The sequence below is a fragment of the Rhinopithecus bieti genome, unplaced genomic scaffold (genome assembly GCF_001698545.2).
Source record: "Rhinopithecus bieti isolate Rb0 unplaced genomic scaffold, ASM169854v2 scaffold_33903, whole genome shotgun sequence".
NCBI classification, from domain to species: domain Eukaryota; kingdom Metazoa; phylum Chordata; class Mammalia; order Primates; family Cercopithecidae; genus Rhinopithecus; species Rhinopithecus bieti.
In genome coordinates, this window is record NW_016814625.1 from 1,286,041 (window position 1) to 1,312,201 (window position 26,161).

A 26,161-nucleotide genomic window follows, 5' to 3' on the forward strand; every position below is an offset into this window, starting at 1 on the left:
TAACAACCGCCATTTGCTAAGTACTTATTGTAAGTTAAGACTATGCCAAACACTTTCACATATTATCGCATTTAATCCACTCAACAAAACAAAACGTGTGTTATTTCTCTTCTGTCAGGCAAAAATTAAAAACTAATCAGAGAAAAGTCACAGCGAGCCACTTGCTTAAGGTTATACTCCCCAGTAAAATGCTGAGATTCAAACCCAAGTCCATAACTATCCAAAGCTCATCCAGGTAACCATTCAAGTCAACAATGGTCTCGGGCCACACAGCCCAGCTCTAAACAGAAACACCACAGCACTAATTATCTGTGGAGCAGAGTGCAGTGTGCCTCCCATGCTCCACAACACAGCACGGCAGCTCAACATATCTCATCTTCTACAAAAGCCTCCAAAGATTTCTCTTCACCTGCTCCCAATTACTGCCACATAACACATGCCTTGAAATGTGATTGCCTCTGGTTTGTAACTCATGCCTAAGGGACCTGCTCCCATTTTCTTTCCTAGTGGAACAAAGGCATTGAAGCCACAGGTTGCTAAAGCAAAGCACTTATTGATTAGATTTCCATCAATATTCAGCTGCTGCTGAGAAGATTAGACTTGGACTCTTAGGTCTGGGTAGCCCAACTCCTCCCTCTCCTTGCTCCTCCTCCTGCAATGCATAACTAGGCCTAGGCAGAGCTGCGAATAAACAGGCAGGAGTTAGTCAGGTGCATGTGCCACACTCACACAAGACCTGGAATTGACAGGAAGACTCCCAACTAGTACAATGACAGAGGATAAGGTAAAGCAGCATTATATTCATTTCAATTCTGGTTTTCAGGAGATAGGGGAATACATTCAAGTCATATAGAGGATTTGGGGGAGGTAGGGTATAGGTATACAGATCAAAATTAATTCTCTTTACTTTGCCAATTGAAAAACTGTTTCTTATTCAGTAATTGGGGTTTTAAGGATTTCTGCTCTGTTAACTGACTAGTCTGCATAAGTTTTTTCAAGTAATTGTGCATAACCATATTACTAAAGAAATATGTCCCCTCCTAACCAAAAAAAAAAAGGCAGATTAACCAAAATCTAATCATGAAAACACATCAGGAATCTTAAAAAAAGTCGGTGCAGGAGAGATAAAAGAGGTAGAAGGGTTGTTCTAGATTAAAAGGGACTAAGAAAAACTGACAACGAAACGCAACAAATGATTTAGATTGTGGAAGGAAGAAAAAAACAGCAATAAGGGAACTTTGGAGACAGTTGGGAAATTTTAAATATGGGCTGCACCTTAAATGATATTACTGTATCAATGACACACTCTTGGTTATAATAATGGTATCTAATTATGTAGGAGGATGTCTTTGCTCTTTGTACATGCTAAAGTATTTAGGGGTGAAATGACACAAATGTCTACAGCTTATTTGTAAATGGTTCAGCCAAAACAACACACACACAAACACACACAGAGTGAGAGTTAAACAAATGTGGTGAATGTTAACCATTGGTGAATAAAGGCGAAGGTTATGGAATGATCACTGCACTACTGTTTCAACTTCTCTCTAGATATGATACTTTAAAAAAAAACTTAAAAATATAAAGGATATAGTGTCCTTGCTCCCTTATACATGGTTCCTAAATAAACTCACCCACCCCTGTACACACAATAATATAAGTTAATCAATCTGTGCCCTGTAGAGTCTCACCTTTAAGTTCTGATCTGGTGCAACTTACTCTGTTGAACATTCCTTTATGTCATTAGATGGCATGGTTAGCAGCACTGGCTTTGGTGTCAGCCAGACTTGGATCTGGGTTCTAGCAATGCCAGTAACCTGCTGTGAGGCCTGGGTTATGTTATTTAACTGAGCTTTGGGTTTTCTCTATTATGAGAAAACAAGAACATATTGGGATACAATATACCCTTTTTATAGGCAAAGAAACTTGGGCTCAGTGACATAATATGGGATATTCAGGGATGATACTAGTACTTTAGAGTTTGGGAGTAATTAAATAAGATGATATTAGAGAGGCTTAGACAACAAATATTTTAATGTTAATAGTTATATAATTATTAATAGTGTTAAATATATATTATTTAAATAGTTAAACTAGCTATGTATATTATAAATTGATTATAAAATGATAAATCTATTATTATAAACAGTATATAAACACCTTAAAGTATATATTATATAAATACATATTATATAAACACTATTTATATGTTTTATGTTTATATATAAAGTTAAATAAACACTATAAAAGACTATTTATATAGTGTTTATATAATGTGTATTTAAAGAATAATTAGCACATCATGATTTCATGAGTATTATAGCCCAGGATAAAGCTAAAGTAGTTACAACTTTAAGGTCACTATAAAGACAAATATTAAGTTAACAGCTACAGAGCTGGCATGTAGATTTGGCAAAATTCATGAAGGTAGTAATCAAATAACTAAAGTTTGAAAGATACTGCGAAAAGGAAGGTAATGTGCTTAACACAGTGTCCGGCACATAGCAGATGTTCAAGCTTCATTCAAAACTATCATTAATTTTTTCAGGGGCTTTTGAAATTATGTTGTAGATCTTTTCTTGATAACTAAGGAACTGCCTAACAATGGAACCCAGAAAGAATGAGAACTGAGGTAAAGTGCAATGTTTTTCAGCTTTGTGAATCTATCCAGACTTTGAAAGAAGTAGGATAAGCAAGGAACTGGGGTTAAGAGACCTGAGTTGTCACTCTGAATATGCCCAAAATGTTCATAGAAATCAGACAAATAACATAAACAACTTAGCCTGTGAAACCTCAGTTTCTACAACTGAAGAATGGAGGAATCAGACAGGAATCCATTGCTCTCTAAGGTCTCTTTCAACTTAAAAATTCTGTGACTCGATGAGCCCCTGGAATTTTCCAAAGTTGCATGCAAGATCACCTTTGGTTTAGCTTTTGGAGACATGTAGTTTAAAGAAAAGGGTATAAGCTTCTCCTCCCTATCTAGTCAATCAGTAGTTGCTGGAAAAACCTGCCCTGTAGGTTAGCAGTGGGGTTTAAGATCATCAGCTCTGGGTTCCCACCCTAGAGTGTCTGTCACTAGCTGTGTGGTGTTAGGTATGCTCCTTATTCCTCTCTGGTCCCTGGTTTCCTCATCTCTAAAACAGGAATGATTTCATGTACTTTGTGGTATTGCAAAGAGTACTGGTAAAGTATGAAAAGTTGACACATGGTTGTTTGACAAAAGAAATGAATGTGATGATAAAGACATGATTAAAGATGCATTTGTCCTGTAGCCCTTTTACTGTTTATAGGAAGGCCACATTATTTATCTTAGTTTTTACAGTAATCACATTAACTATTTTTATACCCATTTCTAGGCAAAGAAACTTACACTCAGTGATGTTAGGAGCCTAGCTGGGACTCTTTTGGAGCTTTTCTGACTCCCACATCTATTTGTTTTTTCTAATAGACCCTATATGACTTATAAGCCACAATATAAACACTACATTCTGTTTTATGTTGAAGTTCAGCCATTTGCTTATTCTGCCCTTCCACATTTATCCAGCAGCATATTTTAAAATGGATATGGAATCTAGTTTCTCTAACTTAAAGTTATGAAGCTCCTAATGAAGGCAGCATTTTTTAAAGTGCAAGCTGAACACCTTGTAGCCTATGAAGAAGTTAAGAGAAAAGGCTTGAAGATCTTCTGTATTTCCTGGGTATGTGGCCTTTGGACAAATCATTTACTCTTTCCATGTGAGCTCCCCCATACATGAAACGATAATAATAATTCCTACCTACAGGGTTGCTGAGAAAACAGGCAAACCATTTAGAACCTCAGAACTTGGACAGGTTAAGATCCTCTCCAATTTCTTGTTATTTTCAGTGGCACTTATATACTTTTTCTTATGTCAACTTCTTGGACATTAGAGTGGATGAATGAAGGTTGACAGGGCTTATTAAGACTTGGTCGTTTTCGGAAATTTCCCCTCTTAGAAACAGAACCTCCTCTGACCAAGTCTAGAGCCAAGCCACACACAAGGCTGACTATAAACATTACTTCTTTTCATTTCACAACATTGGAGAAAGAAGAGGGAGAGGGAGCCATTTTAACATGGAGTTCAGAGAGGGGAATTAAACCTGAAAATAAAAGATAAAGAAAAAGAAAGCAAAAGGAAATGCCATCAAACAGTTTCAGAGATTTTGATATTTGGGATAATCACTTTTGTTGGAAATTCTCAGAAATTCAAGTGACCTGATTAAAATGGATGAGATTGCTCCTTATCTGACCAACCTGGTGAAATTATCTTGGGGAGTTAAAGTAAGGAACTGCAGGCCCTGGGGTGGCAGGACCACAGCCAACCCTCAAAAAGAAACCAGGAAGACCAGAGGACAAGGACTTTAATAACACGCTAAGATTTCTAAACGTTTAAAACTCTCCTATATCTTTCATAGTTGCTATTTTGTTATTCTAATAAAATGAGAAATTGATCTTAGAGGCAGCTCCAGAATTTCTATAGCAAGGACTTAGAACAATTTGATTGGAAAGGAATAGGATGGGATATCCAGCATCTTTAAAAATTAGCTTTCATTTTTGTCACAGTAATGTGGGACTTTGTGACTTAGGCTCCCTGTAAAGTGACAAGGGAGAACTAATGGAGATGATAGGGGAGTAAATCTGCTGCAGCTATCGCTATCACCCCAACTTCAATTTGTGTCGCCTCTGCTCACCATTAGCATGGCTGCCGATTGGACTCTTAAAATAAGGAGCAATAAATTACATGTTTGTATGGTAGAGGGACAGGGAGAGAACCCCCAGAGAGCAGAAACCCAGGGATGAAGTAGCAAGTGGCAGTCACTAAGAAACCAAGTGCCACAGAAGAAAAGAAAATGCAGGGATGACATTGGGGAAGTATATTGTGGTCTTGGGCTTGGTGGTGGGAAGACCTGAGGTTCCTCTTCAGCTCAGCTACAGATACGCAACTGAGTAGGCTTTGCCTTCTTGGACTTTTGTCTGGAGACCTCACCAAAAGTTTCTACTGGTAGGTAGGGGGAAAGGGATTTGTGTGGTAGGTGGTGGGAAAATGTGGTTGAGATTTCTGGGTGTTTGAAGCCAAACAGCTAAACACCCACAAGTGGTAAATTCTGTGGATATGTATGCTCCTAGCTTTTTTAATTTATAAAGATTATGGTCCTAGATTTTTCAGATGTGCTTGACTTTTGAATGTCTGTATCTGACTAATGAGGGATGCAAAATAACCAAGAAGTTAAAAGCATAAGATCTGGAATCAAGTCATTGTTCTTTTATTTACTAGCTGTGAGATGTTAAACTAATCTAGTTATCTATAAAATGGGAACTTTAATGGTGCTGCCATGAAGAATGTGGTAGGCAGGATAATCATCCTCCAAAGATGTCCACAGCTTCATCGCCAGAACCTGGGAATATCTTGCTTTATGTGGCAAAAGACTTTACAGATGAGATTAAGGTAATATTGTCAGTGACAGAGAGATGTAACATGAGAAGGACTTGACGTTCTCATTACTGGCTATAAAGATGAAAGAAGGATACCAGTAGCCAAGGACATTTGGTGGCATCTAGAGCTGGGAATGGCCCCTAGTTTATAACCAGGGCAAAACAACAGACTTTAGACCTATAACCATAAGGAACTGAATTCCACCATCAACCCAAATTTTCTCCAACAGCCTCCAGAAAGGAACACAGCCTATCAACAACCTGATTTTAGTCCAGTGATACTTGTACCAGATTTCCATCTATAGATGTTTTTTGTTGTTGTAGAGATGGGTATCTCGCTATGTTGCCCAGGCTGGTCTTGAACTCCTGGCCTCAAGCAATCCTCCAGCCTCAACCTCCCAAATGCTGGGATTATCGGCATGAGCTGCTGTGCCTGGCTAAACCTTAAGATAAATAAATTTGTGTTGTTTAAGCTGCTGCACTGGTGGTAATTTGTTATGGCAGCAATAGAAAACTAATATAAGAAGTAAATGAGATAATCCACATAGTGAACAGGCATGCAGTAAGCATAAGTAGTATTAGGCTTTGAATCTGTTTGCATTGCATCTTACATCAGATTGTCCTGATTTTAGTGGTGGAGAGTATGAAGGAAGTGGGTTAAAGCCCTCCCAGGGTACTCCTTATCCCGTCACTTCTGACAATGGTTACTACCTGTAAAAAGGATCAAAATCCCTATCCTTGGAAACAGCTTGAGGGGAAAAAAGATTTAAGGAGAAACCACCAACTAAGTAAATAAAACTCCATCTTAGCTTTGGCTATCTAAGCCACTCACAGAGTTTTAGATGTCAAGTTACATTTTAGAGGATAATTCATAATTTTTCATAATCACATAGACCATATATCATATACTGTGTGTATGCATTTTATGTGTAATATATATAATTCATATGTAATAAACATAAAATGTTAAGCTATATCTATATGATATAAATGATATATAAATATATATAAGATATAAGTGATAAACATCAGATGTAAATGATATATAAATATGTAAAATAAATATACATATATATTTTGAGACAGGGTCTTGCTTTGTCACCCAGGCTGGAGTGCAGTGGTGCAACCATAGCTCACTGCGGCATCGACCTCCTGGGCTCAAGCAATCCTCCCACCTCAGCCTCCCGAGTAGCTGGGACTACAGGCATACACCACCATGCCCTGCTCATCTTTGTATTTTTTTTGTAGAGACGAGGTCTTGCTATGCTACCCAGGCTGGTCTCGAACTCTTGGGCTCAAGCCATCTGCCCACCTCAGTCCCTCAAAGTGCTGGGATTACAGGTGTTAGCCACTATGCCTGGCCAATGTATATCAAATAAACATATTATACAATATTATATATCACATATATATTATTCTTTTGGGCAATACATATGTATCATATAACCATATCTTTGGGGCCAACTTTGAAGTCCTTTCTTTCAGAGAAGGAAGTGTTAGGAGGGAAAGTCTGTATCGATACCTGCTATATTAGTGAAAGGGGTGGAAGCTTTGTAAACCTACAGATTCCTTATCCCTGCCCCAGAGATTCTAATCCAGTAGAAGGTCTGGGGCTGTCTCCAAGAAGCTACATGTGTAACAGGCTCTCCAAGTAGGGTCTGATTTTAGAACTACTGGACTAAATAATTTCATGGGCTCCCGGGGTGGTTCTGTGATAATACTTTGTAAAGTTTGTGATCTCCAGCTTTTCAGGGTAATGAGGGGTCCTGGCTAATTTGCTATTCTTTATACTGGGGCTTTATACCAGGATAGGGGATTTAGTATCACCTTAAAATTTAGAGAAAACTGAAGCTCCTATAAGGGAAGTGGCTTGGGTCATATACCCACTAAGAGAGTGAGAACTGGAATCCATGTTGATGTAACTCATTCATTTACACAACAAAGTTCCTACTATATCCCAAGCTTTTAAAAGAATTTAAATTATATAAACGTACATGAAATATTTTCCTTACGAAATGTCTAATCATATGAATACAAGAAAAAATTTCCTTCACTCTCCTTCTCCAACCTCACATTTCTCCCCAAGGACCATCAACTCATTTGTTCTTCAAGAAAACATTCTATGAATTATATACACCATACACAAATCAAATAACTGTTTGATTTTTTAAATCAAACAATTAAACTCATGTTTAAGCCTTTAAAAAAAGTTAGATTACATAACTTCCTTTGCCACTTAAAAATAAGTCAGCACACATGATCATATTATTCCTTTGAACTGCTGCAGAGCATATGATATGTATCTGATGTATGTGTTATGATGTATCTGAATCTATTTGACTATTCCCCATTGAACAATGTTTGGATTCTTTCTACAATTTTGCTATCACGTGAGTTCATGGGGATGAATGTTCTGCCCCTTTCATAATCACATAGACCATATATCATATACTGTGTGTATATATGTTCATGGGGATGAATGTTCTGCCCCTTTTCTACACAGTTTCATTGTAGCTACATGGAGTTGGGGAGAAAATAATGGCCCTTATCCTACAACTCTAGGCTGAACTAGATACAAATCCTGAAAAGTATCCTTCCCTGGATGTTGATGCAGAACATGATAAAGGCTAATGCCTCTTATATGAGTATTGAGGTGTTTTTGTCACCATGTCAACGTCCAAAAGAGCTCCCCATCTCTTTATTACTGGTGTCTTATTTTACTGCTCCCAATGATATAATGGCTCTATCTTGGTGGCTCCTTTCCGTCAGCAGCTATTCTAGTTCTCAGTCCTGATTCTGAATATATATATATGTATCTCAACATATATCAACAAATATATATATATATAACAACAAAGTTTGGATTTTCTGCATGATGACTATTTGGGTGGATTTTTTTAATCAAGTAATTTCAATGATTTTTCTTACATATTTTATACATCCCTATTCTGGTATCCAGTGAATAGACAGGAGAGGTATGTTATTCTCATACACATATATGGAAAAGAATGTTTGTTTCCTCCCCTGGAAGAAGCTGTCCCAAATTTCTTTGAGTTTTAGCAGCATAGGGGAAATGATGAATGGCTCTCACATTCTTGTATGAACACCACCTGCCAGCCTGGAGCACAGGGCATACTGCAAATCGATACTGAGGGGAAAGAACCAGCCTATGGAGCCTGTAAGAAGTTCAAGCTGCAGCCTTGCAGAAAGATGGGAAACTGAAATTGCCTGGTGTTTCCCTGCCCTGTGTCTCTCCCCCTGCAGGTCACTGGGACCCTGGTTTTCACTGTTATCACCACTGTGCTGGGTTCCTTCCAGTTTGGATATGACATTGGTGTGATCAATGCACCTCAACAGGCAAGTGAAATATGTACAAGTTCTCTTTTTGGCAAGTTCTCTCAGTGATAGATATCATATGTTCCTCATACACAGAGATAAAGGGTGTCCACGTGGCAGACACAAGGTCCTGGCCTGTCAGGTACGATGTGCACTGTTCCAAAGCTGATAACTTGGCCTTGACTCCTCAATTAACAATCACGGGGGCGGGGGGGGGGGAAGGAGCGCAATAAATACTTCTTAATCTCCTGACTCTGCCTGGTTTGCTGAGCTCACAGAAAACTCCAGGCAAAATATCATGTGCTGAAGGAACTTAAAAAAAAAAAAAAAAAAAAAGAAGCTCATTGCAACATTCATTCAGAGCTCTCAGCCATACATGAATGAAAAGTGCCAGGGAATAAGGATGTTTCACTCAGGGCACATTTTTTGAGCACCTGCTTATTTGCATCAGGTACTTTAACATATGATCTCCCCAACTGGATCCTCCCAACAACCTTATTATGCCCATTTCCAGTCTATATTAAAACCTTAAGAAGCCCTAAACTAAAAGAGATTATGGTCCTTCCCTCACCATTCCTGTCTTCCATAAGTGATCCAAAGTAATATAAAACTTTAGAATAATATTCAAGAAGTTCAACAAAGTTTGGATTTTCTCCATGATCACTCTTTGGGTGAATTTTTAATCAAGTTACTTCAACCATTTTTCCCATATATTTTGTACATCCTTATTCTGGTATTTAATGAATACACGGGAGAGGTATGTTATTCTCAGTTCCCAAAGCCCATAAGTTGGGGAACCAGGACTTCATTCCCCTCTGCTCTAACTAGACTGTGAGGTCATTGAGGGCAGGACTGATGAATTGTTCCTCTTCCTATCACTAGTGCCAAGCACAGTAGTTGGCACAAAGAAGGTACTCAATAAAGAGTAGTGAATTAATGAAAGAGAGAAGAGGAACTTGGGGAAGAGGGGGCATAAAGTGAAGGTACAAACATTTTTTGGATGCCTTCTGTAAGTCCATTATATTTCCTCTGCTTCTTTTAGAACATCGGGCCCCAAGGAAAATGAAAGATACTGCAGGGTGTGGGTATGTGAAATACACGCTGACCATAATCCATCACCTGAAAAGGGGTGCTTCCTACTGAAAGATGTGCTCCAATTAGGTGCCACAATCATCAGGAGTGTGGCAGGCTAAGAGATTCAGGGCATAGTGCTGGGGATCAAGAGACAAGAGTCATATCTCTTTTGTGTGGGTGATGACAACACATGCCAATTTAGCAGGTTTCCTGGAATTTAACATCATTTAACAATTTAACATTCAACATCACCATGACTTGATTAATAGAGCCCCTTCTCTTTTTGTGGAAGACCTTATCACATCATTAATTAAACCATCCCTGGCTGGGATCAATGGCTTACACCTGAAATCCCAGCACTTTGGGAGGCTGAGGCGGGCGGATCACCGGAGGTCGGGAGTTCAAGACCAGCCTGACCAACATGGAGAAACCTCGGCTCTACTAAAAATACAAAATTAGCTGAGCGTGGTGGCACATGCCTGTAATCCCAGCTACTCGGGAGGCTGAGGCAGGAGAGTCACTTGAACCTGGGAGGCAGAGGTTGCAATGAGCCGAGGTTGTACCATTGCACTCCAGCCTGGGGAACAAGAGCAAAACTCCATCTCAAAATGATAATAATAATAAATAAAAATTTAAAATTTTTTAAAATTAAACCATTCCCTCCAGTCTTAAAGGGAAGCTTAGGCTAAGGTTTCACATCCTTCAATTGAAGTCCCAGAGCCAGACTAAAACAGCGATCCCCATGCTGGCGTCCAAGTTAGTGCTCTCTCTATATACAGGCCCTTCCTTTTGTGTTTAAATTGCTGCTGAAACACCATTAAATAAGAGATTTTTAAGCCCTTTTTTATCAGCTGAATGACTGATAAAAAAGGGTTTAGGATTATTTGAAAGGATTTTAAAATCACACTTTCGTATGGTTATGAAAATTACACATGCCTACTGAAGACAGTATTAGAAAAAAAATACCCATAATTATTCTACCAGAATGAGCAAACTGCTGAGAACATTTTGGATATTTCCTTCCAGCCTTTTTTTTCTATGCATATTATTCATATAAGGCAGCCTTCTAGTGAGGCAAATGTTTTTGTTTTAGTTTTTTGAGACAAAGTCTCGCTCTATCGTCCAGGCTGGAGATTTTCACTTCAACCTCTGCCTCCTGAGTTCAAGTGATTCTCCTGTCTCAGCCTCCTGAGCAGCTGAGATTATAGGCTCCAGCCACAATGCTTGGCTAATTTATTGCATTTTTAGTAGAGACAGGGTTTCACTACATTGACCAGGCTGGTCTCGAACTCCTGACCTCAAATGATCCGCACACCTCAGCCTCCCTAAGTGCTAGATTACAGGCGTGAGCTACGGTACCCGGCCTGAGGCAAATGTCTTGATCAGAATTCTTTTATAAGAGGATGCTCAATTATTCCCCTCACTCAGCTGGCATTACCAAATAGGCCTTTGCCCATAACTAGTAACGCAGAGCAGCTGCATTCCAGGTCCTTTTCAGAGAGTACCCTCCCAGCTCACTGATGCTAAATAGTGACCAAATCATCATTGAGAAGAATGACATGGGAGGAAGATGGCCTCGTCTTCCTCCCATGTCCTATAATTCATCTGAATTATATGAAGCACATTACAAAATATGGCTCCATGAAATTTAGTTTTCAATGTTGTTCATTCTGTTACAAACTTAACTCTATGAGGACCCACAGGAGAAACTTCCTTCAGGTCTCAATGCCTTCTCAAGGGCCACTGTTATTGTTATCTTAGGAATTCATCAATAATATACCTGGTTGTTTTCCTGTCTTTGCCCTGGTGGCTAGGAAGTTTACTGGTAAATTTATAGCTCACTTCCAACAAAGATATACCACCTAGTGTTTGAATTCTGTACACTAACTTTATTTTTGACCCTCATCTTAACTTTTCCAGTCTTTTTTCTTATATCCACTTTTATGATTCTGTTAAAATATGTATATGTCAATTTAAATCCTGCTGTGCAGAAGTAATACTAGCATGAAAATGTATCTTTTTAGCCTGCAGAATATATATATTTTTTGAGACCCAGGTCTTACTTTGTCACCCAGGCTGGAGTGCAGTGGCTCCATCTTGACTCACTGCAGCCTCAACCTCCCAGCCTCAAGCAATCTTCCCGCTTCAGTCCCCCAAGTAGCTGGGACTACAGGCGTGTGCCACCATGCCTGGGTAATTTTAGTATTTTCGTAGAGACGGGGTTTCACCATGTTGCCCAGCCTGGTCTCAAACTCCTGAGCTCAAGCAATCCACCCACCTCGGCCTCCCAAAGTGCTGGGATTATAGGTGTGAGCCACCATGCCCAGCCTAGCCTGCAGAATAGTTTCAATTTCAACAGTTGCCAATATAAAAAACTTGAAAAATTTTACGTAAAAACTCAGATTTCTGACTTTCTGTTAAAAAATTAAAGGTCATCCAGCACCAGTTTCACATTTGCAGCTTCCTCCTGCTCTCCAGTTCTATAATCCTGACCATTCTGTATTAGTCCCAAATGGTAGAAAATGTATTTTAGTCTCCCAGTCATCAAAGTATTACATGTTCCCTTTATTTATTTGTTCCTCCCTGGTTCTTGTTGGCAATGGAATTTATAACCTCTGTTTTATAGGATATGGCCAACTGTAAACAAATCTATCCATGTTTATATGTATATAAAACACATAATTGAGATGGTACTACTTAAACACATAACAAACACTTTAAAGACAAAACAAACAAAAACACATAGAATGTTTGAAATAGTAAAGCTATTTTTCTTTATCTCCTAGATAATAATATCTCACTATAGACATGTTTTGGGTGTTCCAGTGGATGACCGAAAAACTATCAACAACTATGTTACCAACACTACAGATGAACTGCCCACAATTGCATACTCAATGAACCCAAAACCAACCCCTTGGGCTGAGGAAGAGACTGTGGCAGCTGCTCAACTAATCACTATGCTCTGGTCCCTGTCTGTATCCAGCTTTGCAGTTGGTGGAATGATTGCATCATTCTTTGGTGGGTGGCTTGGGGACACACTTGGAAGGTAGGCAAATTTCATAAATAAGCATAAACAGAAACTTGCGTATTTTCATTTTCTTAACATTTGTTTAGAAAAATATTATCTTTCTTCTTGCAGAACAGAGTTAGAGTTGTTTTTGCAACTCATGACCCTATGAGGCATATCAATGTTAGAGCAAATCAATGAAAGTTTGATTAATTGTTCAGACATTTATACCAAGCGTGATTTTTGTGTGTATTTCTAGATAATTGCTTTGATCCTCTAGCTTTGTAATTTATAAAATATACTAGGAGACCACTACACAAACGGTTAACTCAGGAACTCAGCGGAAGAGACTAGAGTTTTTAACATAGGAGTCTACTGTTTGTTTCACCAAATCACACTGTTTCTCAAACATCCAGTTTTTCCTTTTTAAATCAGAATTTGGCATTTGGATCAGTCAAGTGCAAAGGTTCAGTCAATATCCCCAACTCCCAGTTGCCCAACGTACTTGGTATGCGGTTTCTGGCTGCTGGTCCTGCTTGCTATCTCAAAGCCCCAATCAGAGATGAGGCAAGAGATACCTCTATTTATCACTTGGGTGTCTGTTAGGTTTTTTGGATTAAAAATATCAGTGGAACTCGTTTACCCTCAAATTTTACTTATTCATGCAATGTACTACAGCTGTTGGAATTTCCCACCCTATATAGAGAGGAAATAAAACCAGAGTATCAAATGATTATTTTTTAGATTTATTTTTTCTCCCATTTGAGCCCACCTTTTGCACATTACTTTTTTTCTCATAAAAATAATATATGAAAATTTAGAAAATGAAAATGGCTTTAAAGATGTAAATAACAGTTTAGGCAACTAGTCTAATAATTCTGAATTACAATTCACTTAGATTTTAAATTCCTATTATAAATTATAATTTTTAGCTCTCTATTAAAATACTGATAACTCTTCCTCTTCTACTGGAGCTTTTATATAATATGACTATAAGTTTTCTTAACTACAATATGGTAACCCAAGTTTTATTATTATTTTTATTTGAAATAGCATTTTCCCCACCATAAAAGACAGTGGTCAGTTTCTTACCTTTTAATCAACTTGCTAATGTTCAGTTGAACTTTAAATAAGAATCTGTAAAACACAGATTAATAAACTGAATTTCACCATTTAAAAAAATTTTAAAATAATTTCAATGTGTATCAAGTTGGTTTAAGTAGTAAGTGGAGAATTCTCTAGATTAATTATTTATTTCTAAAGTAAATTATTCTCTAGCAAGTAGACTCAGACAAAAGGGAAAAGGAAAAATAATTTTAAAAAAATGTTTAAAGTAAATCAAATTAAGCAAAATTAAATTATATTTTAAAATATGAACAAATCATTGTTTAAATATGAACAAATCATTTACTGATATTTTATACTACTTCTCATTCCTGAGGAAAAAATGTAAACCCTGGTTGCCCCTCATTTAGAGGTAAGATTCTGATAAGTTCAGTGACTTAACCTAAAACATTTAATTAGTGTTAACATTTAATTAACACTTAATGGAGCCAATACATAAACCTTCTGAAGTCTTAGGATTTGGCATCAACAATGGTTATACCCCAAAACAATATCAAATGACCATGTATCAAATGACCTATGATAAACAAAAAGGGAGGTTTCTTCTAGCTTTTAGTAGAAAAATGATCCTCCTTGGAAAGCAGCCCAAAAGTTCATAACTTCAACATCAAAATTAAGAAAAAAGTTATCAGTATCCCCAAAAAATTATCTTTCTAGATTCATTGAGAAGTGACATGATTTTCATTATTACCAGTGTCATTTATCCATCAGTTAAAAGTAAATAAATAAAAATGTAACACTTCCATTATTGCCTTATAAAAAAAAGTGTTTCCTTGCAATTGTGTAATAGTCAATAGATGTCAGTGGCCACCATTTTCTAGCTCTGGGTTTGCAAGGCCAATTTTTTCAACCTGTGCATTTACAGTTTAATTACCAGGGTATGGTAGAGAAGACTATGGTCTGTGCAATCCACACTACCATGAGTAAAGGAAGCAATGCATAGCTTGCCTTTGAATGCATGCATTTTTTTCCATCAAAAATGGAACTCATTAAAATGAAGCATTACCCTTTGGTTTCACACAGATCAAGTCCAAGATCTGTCACTTAATAGCTGTATGAAAATGAGCAAGTTATTAGGTTCTCTAAGATGTTTTCCTCCCATCTGCAATGTGAAAACAAAAATAATACCTACCTCATGGCATTATTGTGAGGATTTAATGAGAACAAATATAAAAGGTTTAAAACAATGCCTGACATATATTAAGCAAGCAGCAAACGTGGCCTCATTTTGATGATGATGATGATGATGATGACCACAATGACCATGACCATGACAATAATGAAGCCTATACTATCTGAAGTATTTAGAGTCAGATTTTAAGAAATATACTTAGGTAGAATTAAGTTTCTTTTTCCCTGATTCAGCTATTTCATGTATTTTTAAAATTATTTATTTGTGGCCATTTCTCATATCTGAACGGACGTTAAAAGAATTTAAATTATATAAAGTGCTGCTGCATCCTTTGGTGATAGGGAAAGGGGACTTTTGGGCAATCTGGCATCCAAGATTCTTCCACGCTATTTCTTTTATGACTTTTTATCTTTTTTCCCCTAATAAAACAGACTATTAGCTAGGTGGTAACAACTTCTTAAGGTCAATTATTGAATTTGCCTGTCCTCTGTCCCTGTGTAGATAAAAAGCATTTCACAATAGTCTAAACTACTGACCACCCCTTAACTGTTTTTCTACTCTGTAGCTCTGGGGCTAGCCAGCTCTAAATCACTCTGTTTCCCTACACTCATTTCATATTCCTGCTGTAATGAATTATCCCCAATTTAGTGGCTTAAAACAACACAAATATGTTTTCTCATAGTCTTGGAAGTCAAAAGTCCAAACTCAGTTTTAGTTAGCTAAAGTCAAAAGGTCAATAAGGCTGTTCCTTCTGGAGGCTCTGAGGAAGAATGCATTCCTTGCCCTTTTCCAGCTTGCAGTGACCAACTATATTCTCTGGCTTGTGGCCCCTTCCTCCATCTTTGAAGCACAACATTCTAATCTCTACATCTGTCATCACGTCACCTGCTCCTCTTCTACCTTACTCTTATAAGGACACTTGTGATTACATCACTGGATTCACTCAAATAATTCAAGATAATCTCCCCATCTCAATTTTCTCAATCACATCTGCGAAATCTCATTTGCTATGTGAGGTAACATTTACAGGGTCTGGGGGTTATGCTGTAGGCTGCTGGGGGACATGATTTAGCCTATCATGTGGATGTTAGACAATCACTGCAGTATGTGACTTTATAGCTTTATGCTCCAGAAAAAAAAAATCTGTTGGTGTTAAAGACACTTGCATAGAAAAAGCCCACCTATCAAAGTTTGAAGCAGTGAAATAGAATATAACAAGGACGTTTACATTTCTTTTGGCACAAACATTTTCACACCTGTCTACTCAGACATTTATTGGCCTTACTATTATCTTTTTGACTGCAAAAAAAGGTTTTCTGTGTACCTTGCTTTCCCATTAATTAGAAATAAAAGGAACAGATATCTGCAAATGTTGTCAATTTTCATCTGATTAATTTTGAAAGTGTTTTTGTTGCTACTGTCAGCTCTATTATGTATTTTACACTGGTCACTATTAATTTATAGATTTTGGAAATATGCTGGCATATAATATTAAAATAAGGATAATTATAATTCTCTAGATAAGGCTTAAAGTTTTAAATTACTTCCAAATAATTTATACAAAAGGAAATTTAATTTTGAAAGTTCTTTCCTATCTAGATCAATTAAAAACCTGTGCCACTGAAAGAAAAAAAAAGTTGTAGGTTACTACTACAGAATTGAATTTAGCTATCACCAGGCAATTATTCTTTAAAACAATCAACTTAGAGAAAACTTAGTTAACTCTTTGAAAAACTGTCAGAAGTGTTATCTTAAGCTAGTCACCACCGTGATTGAATCATCTCTATCAAAATGTAGAGACTGTGCTTGAGTCTGGGAGGTCAAGGCTGCAAAGAACCATGATGGTGCCTTTGCACTCCAGCCTGAGTAACAGAGCAAGCGAGACCCTGACTCAAAATAAAAGAGAAACATGTAGAGATCAGGTGGATGCAACCTAGGTTCTTTCATCATAAATCTTGCTTATTACTAATACTTTAGTCCATAGATGAGTCAAATTAGCAATCTTGGTTCAAGATTCCCCAACTAGCTTTTACAGCAAAATTAAAATAATTGCTCTTAAAAAAAAAAAAAAAAAAAACTCAACATGCTCTGAAAGCAAATAATTCTAGCAAGTTTTGATGCTGAATTTATACTCCTTGCTTTTTAAAATTTCAGAATCAAAGCCATGTTAATAGCAAACATTCTTTCATTAGTTGGAGCTCTCTTGATGGGGTTTTCAAAATTGGGACCATCTCATATACTTATAATTGCTGGAAGAAGCATATCAGGACTATACTGTGGTAAGTCTCTCTCTCTCTCTCTCTCTCTCTCTCTCACACACACACACACACACACACACACACACACACACACACACACCCCTACCCTTGTCTGAAAGTAACTCTAAAGGCGGATGTGGTAGCAATCAGGGATATTTTTGAGTTTAGGGTGACATCACAGAGGGAAAGGCAATAGCATAAAGTTGAAATCCAGAGTCAGGGGGGTTTGGGACCAGTAAGTAGGAATTATGATGCTATCAAGGTCCTTGTCCATGGCAATGACATCATTTCCAGTTGTATGATCACAGACAAATTATTTAACTCTGATTCTCAGTTGCTTCACTATTAAATGAAGTGGATAATAATATCTACCTTATAGGGTGATTGTGAGAACACATGTAAAATGTTCTGCATAGAATCTGACATACAGTAAGCTACCAGTAAATGCTAGTTGTTGTTATTACTGCTGCGGTATAGCAGACAGTGGGAGACTGCTATACCACGACCCTTAATTCTGCCCTTATGGAATACCTGGCTGCCATGTCTCCATCTCTTCTATCTAACAAGACCTTAACACTCTGAGCCCATCTCTTAGACCACATTCCCCAGCCCTGTATGATTCTAGACATGACCGAGTGAAGCATTATGGTGGTGGTGTCTATAGGGAGAGGGAATCAGACAGAAGCAGCTGATACTTAAAAGTTCAGAATAAAGGAAAGAGGTTCCTCCCATGAACTTTATTCTGAATAGTGGGAATCACTAGTTCTTAGAGACAGCTTTTCAAACATTCAGAAGCAATTAATTAGGAGACGTCTGAACAAAGGCAGAATCATTTAATCTCTCTCTAAAACAAATGGCTAAATCTTTAACTTCTGCCAATGAAGCTCTAATTTTGATGGTGCTAGGTTGAGATTTTAACCCATTTTCACAAATTATAGTTGCCTTTCAAGGCACTTCTATCCATGGGGATGGGGAAGGAGTTGTGAGGACATAGATTTGTATATAAAAGTATTTTTAACACTTTTACTTACAGAAAAGACTTGAATTCCATGTATCTTCAATGATCAGTTGAAGCAAAAGTCTAAAATACCAAGTTAACAGCCTAATTAAATCTCTTTTTATTATTTTCAATGTTAATACACATAACTGAAGGTCAGTGTAGCTTTATCAAGGTAAAGAGTCAACCCCAAATGTGGAAAGAGCTTTGGATTCAGAGCAAATAAATTCTGGCACTGTCTCCGCTTGGCCTTAAACACTAAATCTGAGCCTCAGTTTCTTCTCCCATAAAATGCAGATAATAACACTATGAATGAAGTCCCAATTATGATTCTTCTTTCTTTTCTCTCCATTTAAAAAAAATACAGTGTGAAAAAATTATAAAATATTTTTGGTAACATTGAAAATAAATGTTATAAATACATTGTAAAACAACCTATAACTAGCATAGTCAATCAACTTGTACTCCCCAACCATCTTCTAATATTATGTTTGGCCCTATTCTGAGCATTAAAGTTCCTAAAAATTATAGGAAATATAATTTGACTTCAAGTTCATGTGACTTCAGATCTGTGAGCTTATCTACATTATTCTGTTTTTCAGGTATAGTATTAGGTATTACAGAAAGATAGTACAACTTAGAATAGAGGCAAATAAATGATTTTTTTTTAATTTAAGATCAACAGGCTACGCATTAAAAGTCACCTGTAAAATTCAGCTGAAATATAGATGCCATATCACACATATAAATGTTCATTTGAGATATTAAGAACAACTTGAAGCATTAAAAAATGTATTTTGAAAACAATTGTCAAAGCATCTTTTAAACAAAGATCATCCATTTCAATTTGATAGGCAGGTAGTTTCTAAGAAGAAGCTTCTGCAAATCCTATTTTTAAATATTTAAGAAAATGCCAAACATTTAATTCAGCCTTGCCTATCGATAGTCTCTTCTCGGAACTTGTTTTTTTTCTTTTTTGAGACGAGTCTGCTCTGCGGCCCAGGCTGAGGCGCGGGCCGAATCTCGGAGGGTCGACTGCGAAGAGCGCCGCCCCCTGGGGGGGTTTAGCGCATTCGTCGCGGCGCTCAGCCTCCCAAGTAGCTGGGACTATAGGGCCCCGCCGACCCGGCTCGGCCGAGCGGTAGATTTTTATATTTTTTAGTGAGGAAGACGGGTGGGTGTCCACGGGTTAGCCAGGATTTTTTTGTGGGGGCGTTGTCTTTTTCTTTTTCTCTTGTCTTGTGGGGGGTTTTCTTAATCTCCTGACCTCGTGATCCGCCCGGTCTCGCCTCCCAAAGTGCTGGCGGATTACGAGCTTGAGCCACCACCGCCCATCCATCTCTGAACTTTTTATGCAATCCGCCAAATGGCTGACATTCCCACCTCCTCTCTTCCCCAGCACACACCTCTCGCTACATTGTGCCACTTTACGAATTCAAATGCTCTGTATTCATTTAAGTACCAAAAGTCTTTCTTCAAATAAAATTTTTTCTGAAGCCTAATATTTGAATAGAATAAAGGAGCTGAATTTCTCTGGTTTCTAACTGGGGAAGAGTCCTTAAGATCCTTAATCTCTTCTACCTCTCTGCACCTCCCCTTCCCCTTCATCACCAACCCCTCTACATTGTGGAAATTCAGATAGGGCATATTGTTCTCACACTAATGCTCTGTTGCTTGTGATCTTTGGCAAGCTGTTTCTCACATCTATCAAGAGGCTGGAGGAGATATGTTCTGATTTCCTTCAATCTCATGAGCCCTGATTAAGAGTATTATTAAAACATTCTTCAATTTCTTTTCTGAAGACAACCTAAGGCATTTATGATGTAAATTAAAAATTAACATGAATTTTAATTAAATAAAATCATGTAATGAAGAACTGCCAAATACATGACTAACCATTTCTTTCTATTCATATTTCCAACTACAACTGCATTTGGGGTCATATCAAATATCTCTTGCACAAACTATGCTATACCTAGGAACAAGGGTTCATCCATCCAGTGAACTCAGGGAGGGGCTTTTATTCAAGATATATACTGTACTTAAACCAAATTGTTGTTATTGAGACAGTCCTGGTTGCACTTTAACATTTATGTTCATGTTTCATGCAGGGCTAATTTCAGGCCTGGTGCCTATGTATATTGGTGAAATTGCTCCAACCACTCTCAGGGGCGCACTTGGCACTTTTCATCAGCTGGCCATTGTCACGGGCATTCTTATTAGTCAGGTAAAAACTCCCCATCCTTACCCCCTACTGCACCTATCTACTTCATCCTCTACGGTACCACTACTACTATTGCATCCCCTACTGTACTTCCTCCACTTCATCCATCTTCTCCCTCCCTGACTGTCCACTCTCACTATAGACCAGCACAGAAAGAGAAGCCAATTCTACCAGTGGTAGCGGAGGTGGTGTAGAGACATAGACTTTTTCATTCAAAGGTAAATTATTATCACTCCTCAGTTTTCCTCTTGGAATTGTTGGTGGGATAGTACTGAAGGTAACCTGGCAAGCCAGGTCTTAACTTCAGAACTATTCTAGAGTTAAACTATTCCATTTAGATTTCAAGAAATAGAAAACTTCAAGGATTGGATTGCCTGGGTTGCCTTTGTTTTAAACATCTTACTTGGGAATCTAATATGTAAGTCATTGCCACAGGAGCTCCTGTTCAGTTGAGTCTATCCTTCCCTTCTACCCTATGGTGTCAGAGGGAGTCTGGGACCCCACGCCTACGACAATCCAGAGGGTAGTCTATAAACTATTGCCATAGGAATCACCAAGATAGTTCTCATCACAGTAATTGTTCTATCTATGGAATCCCTATTTAAGTTCTGCGTAACATAAGAAGGAAATACCAAGCAAAGGTCCAAAGTCATGGCTGATTTTAGCACAATCAGATTCTATCTGGTTGCCTGGAGAATACACCTACGTGTTGCTTTAGATATCAAGTATGTATTTTTGTCTAAGCTTGGTTGATTCTCATCCTGACTGTCCAACTGGAGTTGATGAAAACGAACCTAGGTTAATTCCTTATATAACAAATAGTTCCTAATTTAGTTAAAGTGAGACACGATAGTTAATAGTTAATAGTTTCCAAAGTTGTTAGAGACTACTATTAAATAGTCAAAGTACTTTTTCAACAAATTGGTGTAAACAGTAGATCCAAAGTATTATGTAGTTGATATGCTTCCTCCTTGCATTTTCAGATTGTTGGTCTTGAATTTATCTTGGGCAATTATGATCTGTGGCACATCCTGCTTGGCCTGTCTGGTGTGCGAGCCATCCTTCAGTCTCTGCTACTCTTTTTCTGTCCAGAAAGTCCCAGGTACCTTTACATCAAGTTAGATGAGGAAGTCAAAGCAAAGCAAAGTAAGTCTGCGGATGGTTTTTCTTTCTTCCTACTGTTTGAGCGTTATCAGCTAATGTAAAACAGTGTATTATACAATGTAAAACAGTGCCTTCCACATGAAGTTGGTGATTAAATGTAAGAAGAATGTGCAAAATTGCTTTTGTATGACTGGCGCATGTCATTTGGCACCCACAGGCATTCAGTTAACCGAAACCAGAAATCCATATACAGGGTATTAGACTCAACCAGAGGTTTCTCAAAGATCCCTCCAGCATTATGCTTCTAACATAATGAGGATCTAGTTGTATTTGTCATAAGATGAAGCCAAATGTTCCGTTTTTCTTTTAAATCAAAGAGCAAGATTTAACAAAGAAAGAATTTCCAACACCCATGCTATTAAGTAATAGAACGGGGCATGCAGAAAGGTAGCTCTTTCATTAACATAAAATAAATTTCTTTTGTTTTGACTTGAGTTGTTTCAACCTGATCATTTCCCGGCATAGGCTTGAAAAGACTCAGAGGATATGATGATGTCACCAAAGATATTAATGAAATGAGAAAAGAAAGAGAAGAAGCATCAAGTGAGCAGAAAGTCTCTATAATTCAGCTCTTCACCAATTCCAGCTACCGACAGCCTATTCTAGTGGCACTGATGCTGCACATGGCTCAGCAATTTTCTGGAATCAATGGGGTAAGTTTAAGAACACCCACTAACTCTTAAGAGCACAGTGAATTAAAACAGGGAAGACAAGGGGTACAAGTTTAAATAGCTAAAAGATATTTTAAGGTATTGGCATCATGGGTCTTGCTACAACAAACATACATTGGGCATTAATTTTCATTTTGCTTCAAAAGTTTTCTAAAATTACTTAACAATTTTTTTAAATGTCAACAGTCAATGGTACTGTATATCTATTAAGGTGAAGGCAAAAAGCAAAAATCTTAATACATCCAAAGAGAGAAAGGGAGAATAACTATACAACCCTCCCCCAAAAAACTGCAAGGAGCTTCTACAGTTGAGTATTGAATTTAGGATTTCTGATAGCCCAAGCCAAATGGAATCCATGGTTCCCTTCATCTATTTAAATGAAGTATACCAGATAGCCAGGTGCAAAGAGCAGTTTCCTGCCATCCAAGAAACTTTTACTCCATTTGAGGAGATAGCACACAAAATAAATAATACAGCAAACTGGCATGCTATTGGTGACTAAGGGTAGTAGACAATACATGATTGAAAAACATACTGAGCATTAAACTAGCTAGCTTTTAGGTCTTACATTGAAACCCCTGCATCATGCAGACTAAGATGGTTCTACTGGCAATTAACTACTAGAGGAAAAAATTAAGCATTTATCAAGAAACTAGATAAAAAACAAAACAAACAAAAAACACTTCTCCCCTTTTGTTGCTGTTAAAAATGTAAATTGGACATTTGCTGTAGTGAGCCAATGCCAAATCCACATGGGACACTTTGTGGGTGACTGAGATATGGGCAAACACCTGGGGGAGGCAAAGGAAGTAATTCCCATCCACTGAAACAAAATGAGACCTGAACCTCACTCCACAAACTCAACTGTGGTCTCCGTCCTCCTTTAAGAGGTCCTTGATGTTTATTTTTATTAATAGTCTGTATAACTTTGAGGCTCAGAGACCAAAATCATATCTCCTATCTCAGTTCTGTCTGTATATTCAATGGCACAAAATTTAATTTCTCTGAACCTTACTGTTTCAGCTTCCATCCCAGTGCCTGACTTAAAGAGGAATCCAGGAAATGTTGAACCTGAGGCTGTTGGGCAGCCTAAAAATGGTGGGATAGTGTGAAATGTGCTGTAGGCCTCTATGCACTGAACACAGTTGGCACCGTCCTCTACCTCAGTCCTGTCTGCGGGAAGAGGTACCAGCAACAGGACATGTTAGGTGGGGAAGGAATGACAAAGGATAATGGATAACAGAATGACCTAAAAGACATAAATATATAAACATAACTAAATTTTAAAAGGCTATTAGAAAAAGTTGTGAACAAAATTTCTCCACGTCTACTGAGACTAGTGAAATTTTCTGGATTAAATGCAATAGCAACTAGATCTCTTATACATGCTGGTGAGACTGTAAAATTGTCATAACTTCTTTCAAAAACTATTTGGCAATATCTATCAAAGTTGAGTATATGCCTATACCATGGTCCAGCAATTCTACTCCTAGTTATAAACGCATACATATTCCACCACAAGGATTGTACTAGAATGTTCCTAGCGGCACTATTCATAATCACTATTCATAATCAATAGCTAAAAGACATTTAAAAATGTTGACATCATGTGTCTTGCTACAACAAACATATATTGAGTAAGCATTAACTTTCGTTTTGCTTCAAAAGTTTTCTAAACTAAATGTCTATTTAATATTAAGGTGAAGGCAAAAGGCAAAAATCACAATAAATACAAGGAGGGAAAAAGAATAATCATACCTGAATCCCCTGTCCACCCCCCCCAAAATAAAACTAAATTGCAAGTGGCTTCTAGAGTTGAGTATTGAATTTAGGATTTCTGATAGCCTAATGAATAGTAAATTATTCATTTAGGAATGGCAGCTACCTAAACACTCATCAATAGAATAGTAGTAAATCATGGTATATTAATACAATAAAATACTACATAGTAATGATCATGAACTGTCTACAATGTACAATAAGGATGATTCTCACAAAGGTAATGTTGAATAAAAGAAGCCAGGCACAAAATGATACATATTATGTGGTTCCATTCACATCAAGTACAAAAGTAGGCAAAATTTATCTATGATGTCAGGAGTTGGAAGAGTGGTTTCCTTGAGATAAATGATAAAGGGAGATTTAAGATGCTTCCGGAGGGGTGGAATTATTATCTCTTGATCTGGATGCTAGTTACATAGGTGTGTTCAGTTTGTGAAAATTAATTAAGCTGCATATTTATGTGTACTTTTCTATGTATATTATACTTTAATAAAATGTTTCAATTCATTTACAAAAATAAAGAAAATGCAGTAGCAGAATTCTCAGCTAAATATAAGGAGGACATTTAAGCAATCAGAAGCTTTAAACACTAAAGGAAGACTGAGGGTTCTCTTCCTTGGAAGGAGAAAATCTGTAGGAAGTTCTAGGGAGCATGGCGCCATAGAAACAACTAAAAATACACAATCTAAAATATTTCTTGCTGTAAAGACATCAGTACCAGACTTCTTAAGATTAAGGCTAAACTGTTTTTACTTTGCAGATTTTTTACTACTCAACCAGCATTTTTCAGACGGCTGGTATCAGCAAACCTGTTTATGCAACCATTGGAGTTGGTGCTGTAAACATGGTTTTCACTGCTGTCTCTGTAAGTCAATGCCCTAGATAAATACTCCGCTTGTTCCTTAGTCCAGAAATTGCGTGTGTGTGGCGGGGGGAGCTTGGGCTCTAAAAGCAATCAATGACATTGTACACATGCTCTAAGTGTGTAAACCCAAGTGAGTCATGAGAAGAGTCCTGTTTGAATAAGCCAACCACTGCAGTGAGATTAGACATAACTGAGAGGGTGAATCACTGGTTCTCTGCACTGCTGGGATGCCATTTAGTCACTCATTTGTGAATTTGTAACTCACTTGGGGGCACAGAGAACTTCCTCCTTGTGCAGATTCCTAGGTTCCTTCTTTTCTCTGTACATAAACCCCTTGGGAGTAGCTGACAGTTTGTCATTTCTCTTGATATTGGATGGTCTACTTAGGTTCCTCTTTTTACATAGTTCAAATTCTTTTTTTACCACGTGTCTTGGGGGAAACATATAAAAATAAACAAACAAGGCCCTCTCTAACAGACATTTAACCCTTTAAGCAAAGTTAAGCAGACTCAGTAAATGGTATTAAGTCATTGGGCAGAGAGCTTCCAAGTAGTTCACAAAGTTGTGGCTTCTGGTGATGCATGAGAGTATGTGTGATATTATGAGGGAAGTGACAATGTAACTAGAAATGTTATTGCTTTCTTCCAACAACAACAAAAGGTCATATACTCTTCTTAAAACCAAATAACTTTCTATAAGAAGTGATGGTTCTTATATATTGAGAATATATAGCAAATGATGGTTTCTATATATTAAGAATATATAGGAAGTGATGGTTCTTATATATTAAGAATACACAGGAAGTGATGGTTCTTATATATTAATATATAAGATATATATGTCTATATATATATTCTTATGTAAGAATATATGATATATTCTTAATATATAAGAACCTGACAAGAATATCTAACATAATAATCTAAGAAGTAAACAAGCAACGACAAAGACAAAAACTCCCCAACTAATATAATTCACTGTAGAATGAGAGTCACTGAGCTTATTTTTATCTTTGTTCAACAAGATAAAAATAGCAAAAAGTTTATTCTTTTCAATTTTGATCACAAT

At 37.4% G+C, this 26,161-nt stretch overlaps 1 protein-coding gene across 1 annotated transcript in view; it reads left to right on the forward strand.

The window, feature by feature from the left end:
* The first annotated feature begins 686 nt into the window (after positions 1 to 686).
* The window catches only part of SLC2A2 (solute carrier family 2 member 2), a 63,621-nt gene continuing 38,146 nt past the window's right edge, over positions 687 to 26,161 (forward strand). The window contains exons 1-8 of the mRNA XM_017851572.1: positions 687 to 784; positions 8,720 to 8,812; positions 12,652 to 12,914; positions 17,287 to 17,411; positions 20,499 to 20,614; positions 21,595 to 21,757; positions 22,241 to 22,428; positions 24,989 to 25,093. Coding sequence (XP_017707061.1) covers positions 770 to 784; positions 8,720 to 8,812; positions 12,652 to 12,914; positions 17,287 to 17,411; positions 20,499 to 20,614; positions 21,595 to 21,757; positions 22,241 to 22,428; positions 24,989 to 25,093 — 1,068 coding nt within the window. The 5' untranslated portion in view covers positions 687 to 769. The remainder of the gene's footprint in view (positions 785 to 8,719; positions 8,813 to 12,651; positions 12,915 to 17,286; positions 17,412 to 20,498; positions 20,615 to 21,594; positions 21,758 to 22,240; positions 22,429 to 24,988; positions 25,094 to 26,161) is intronic.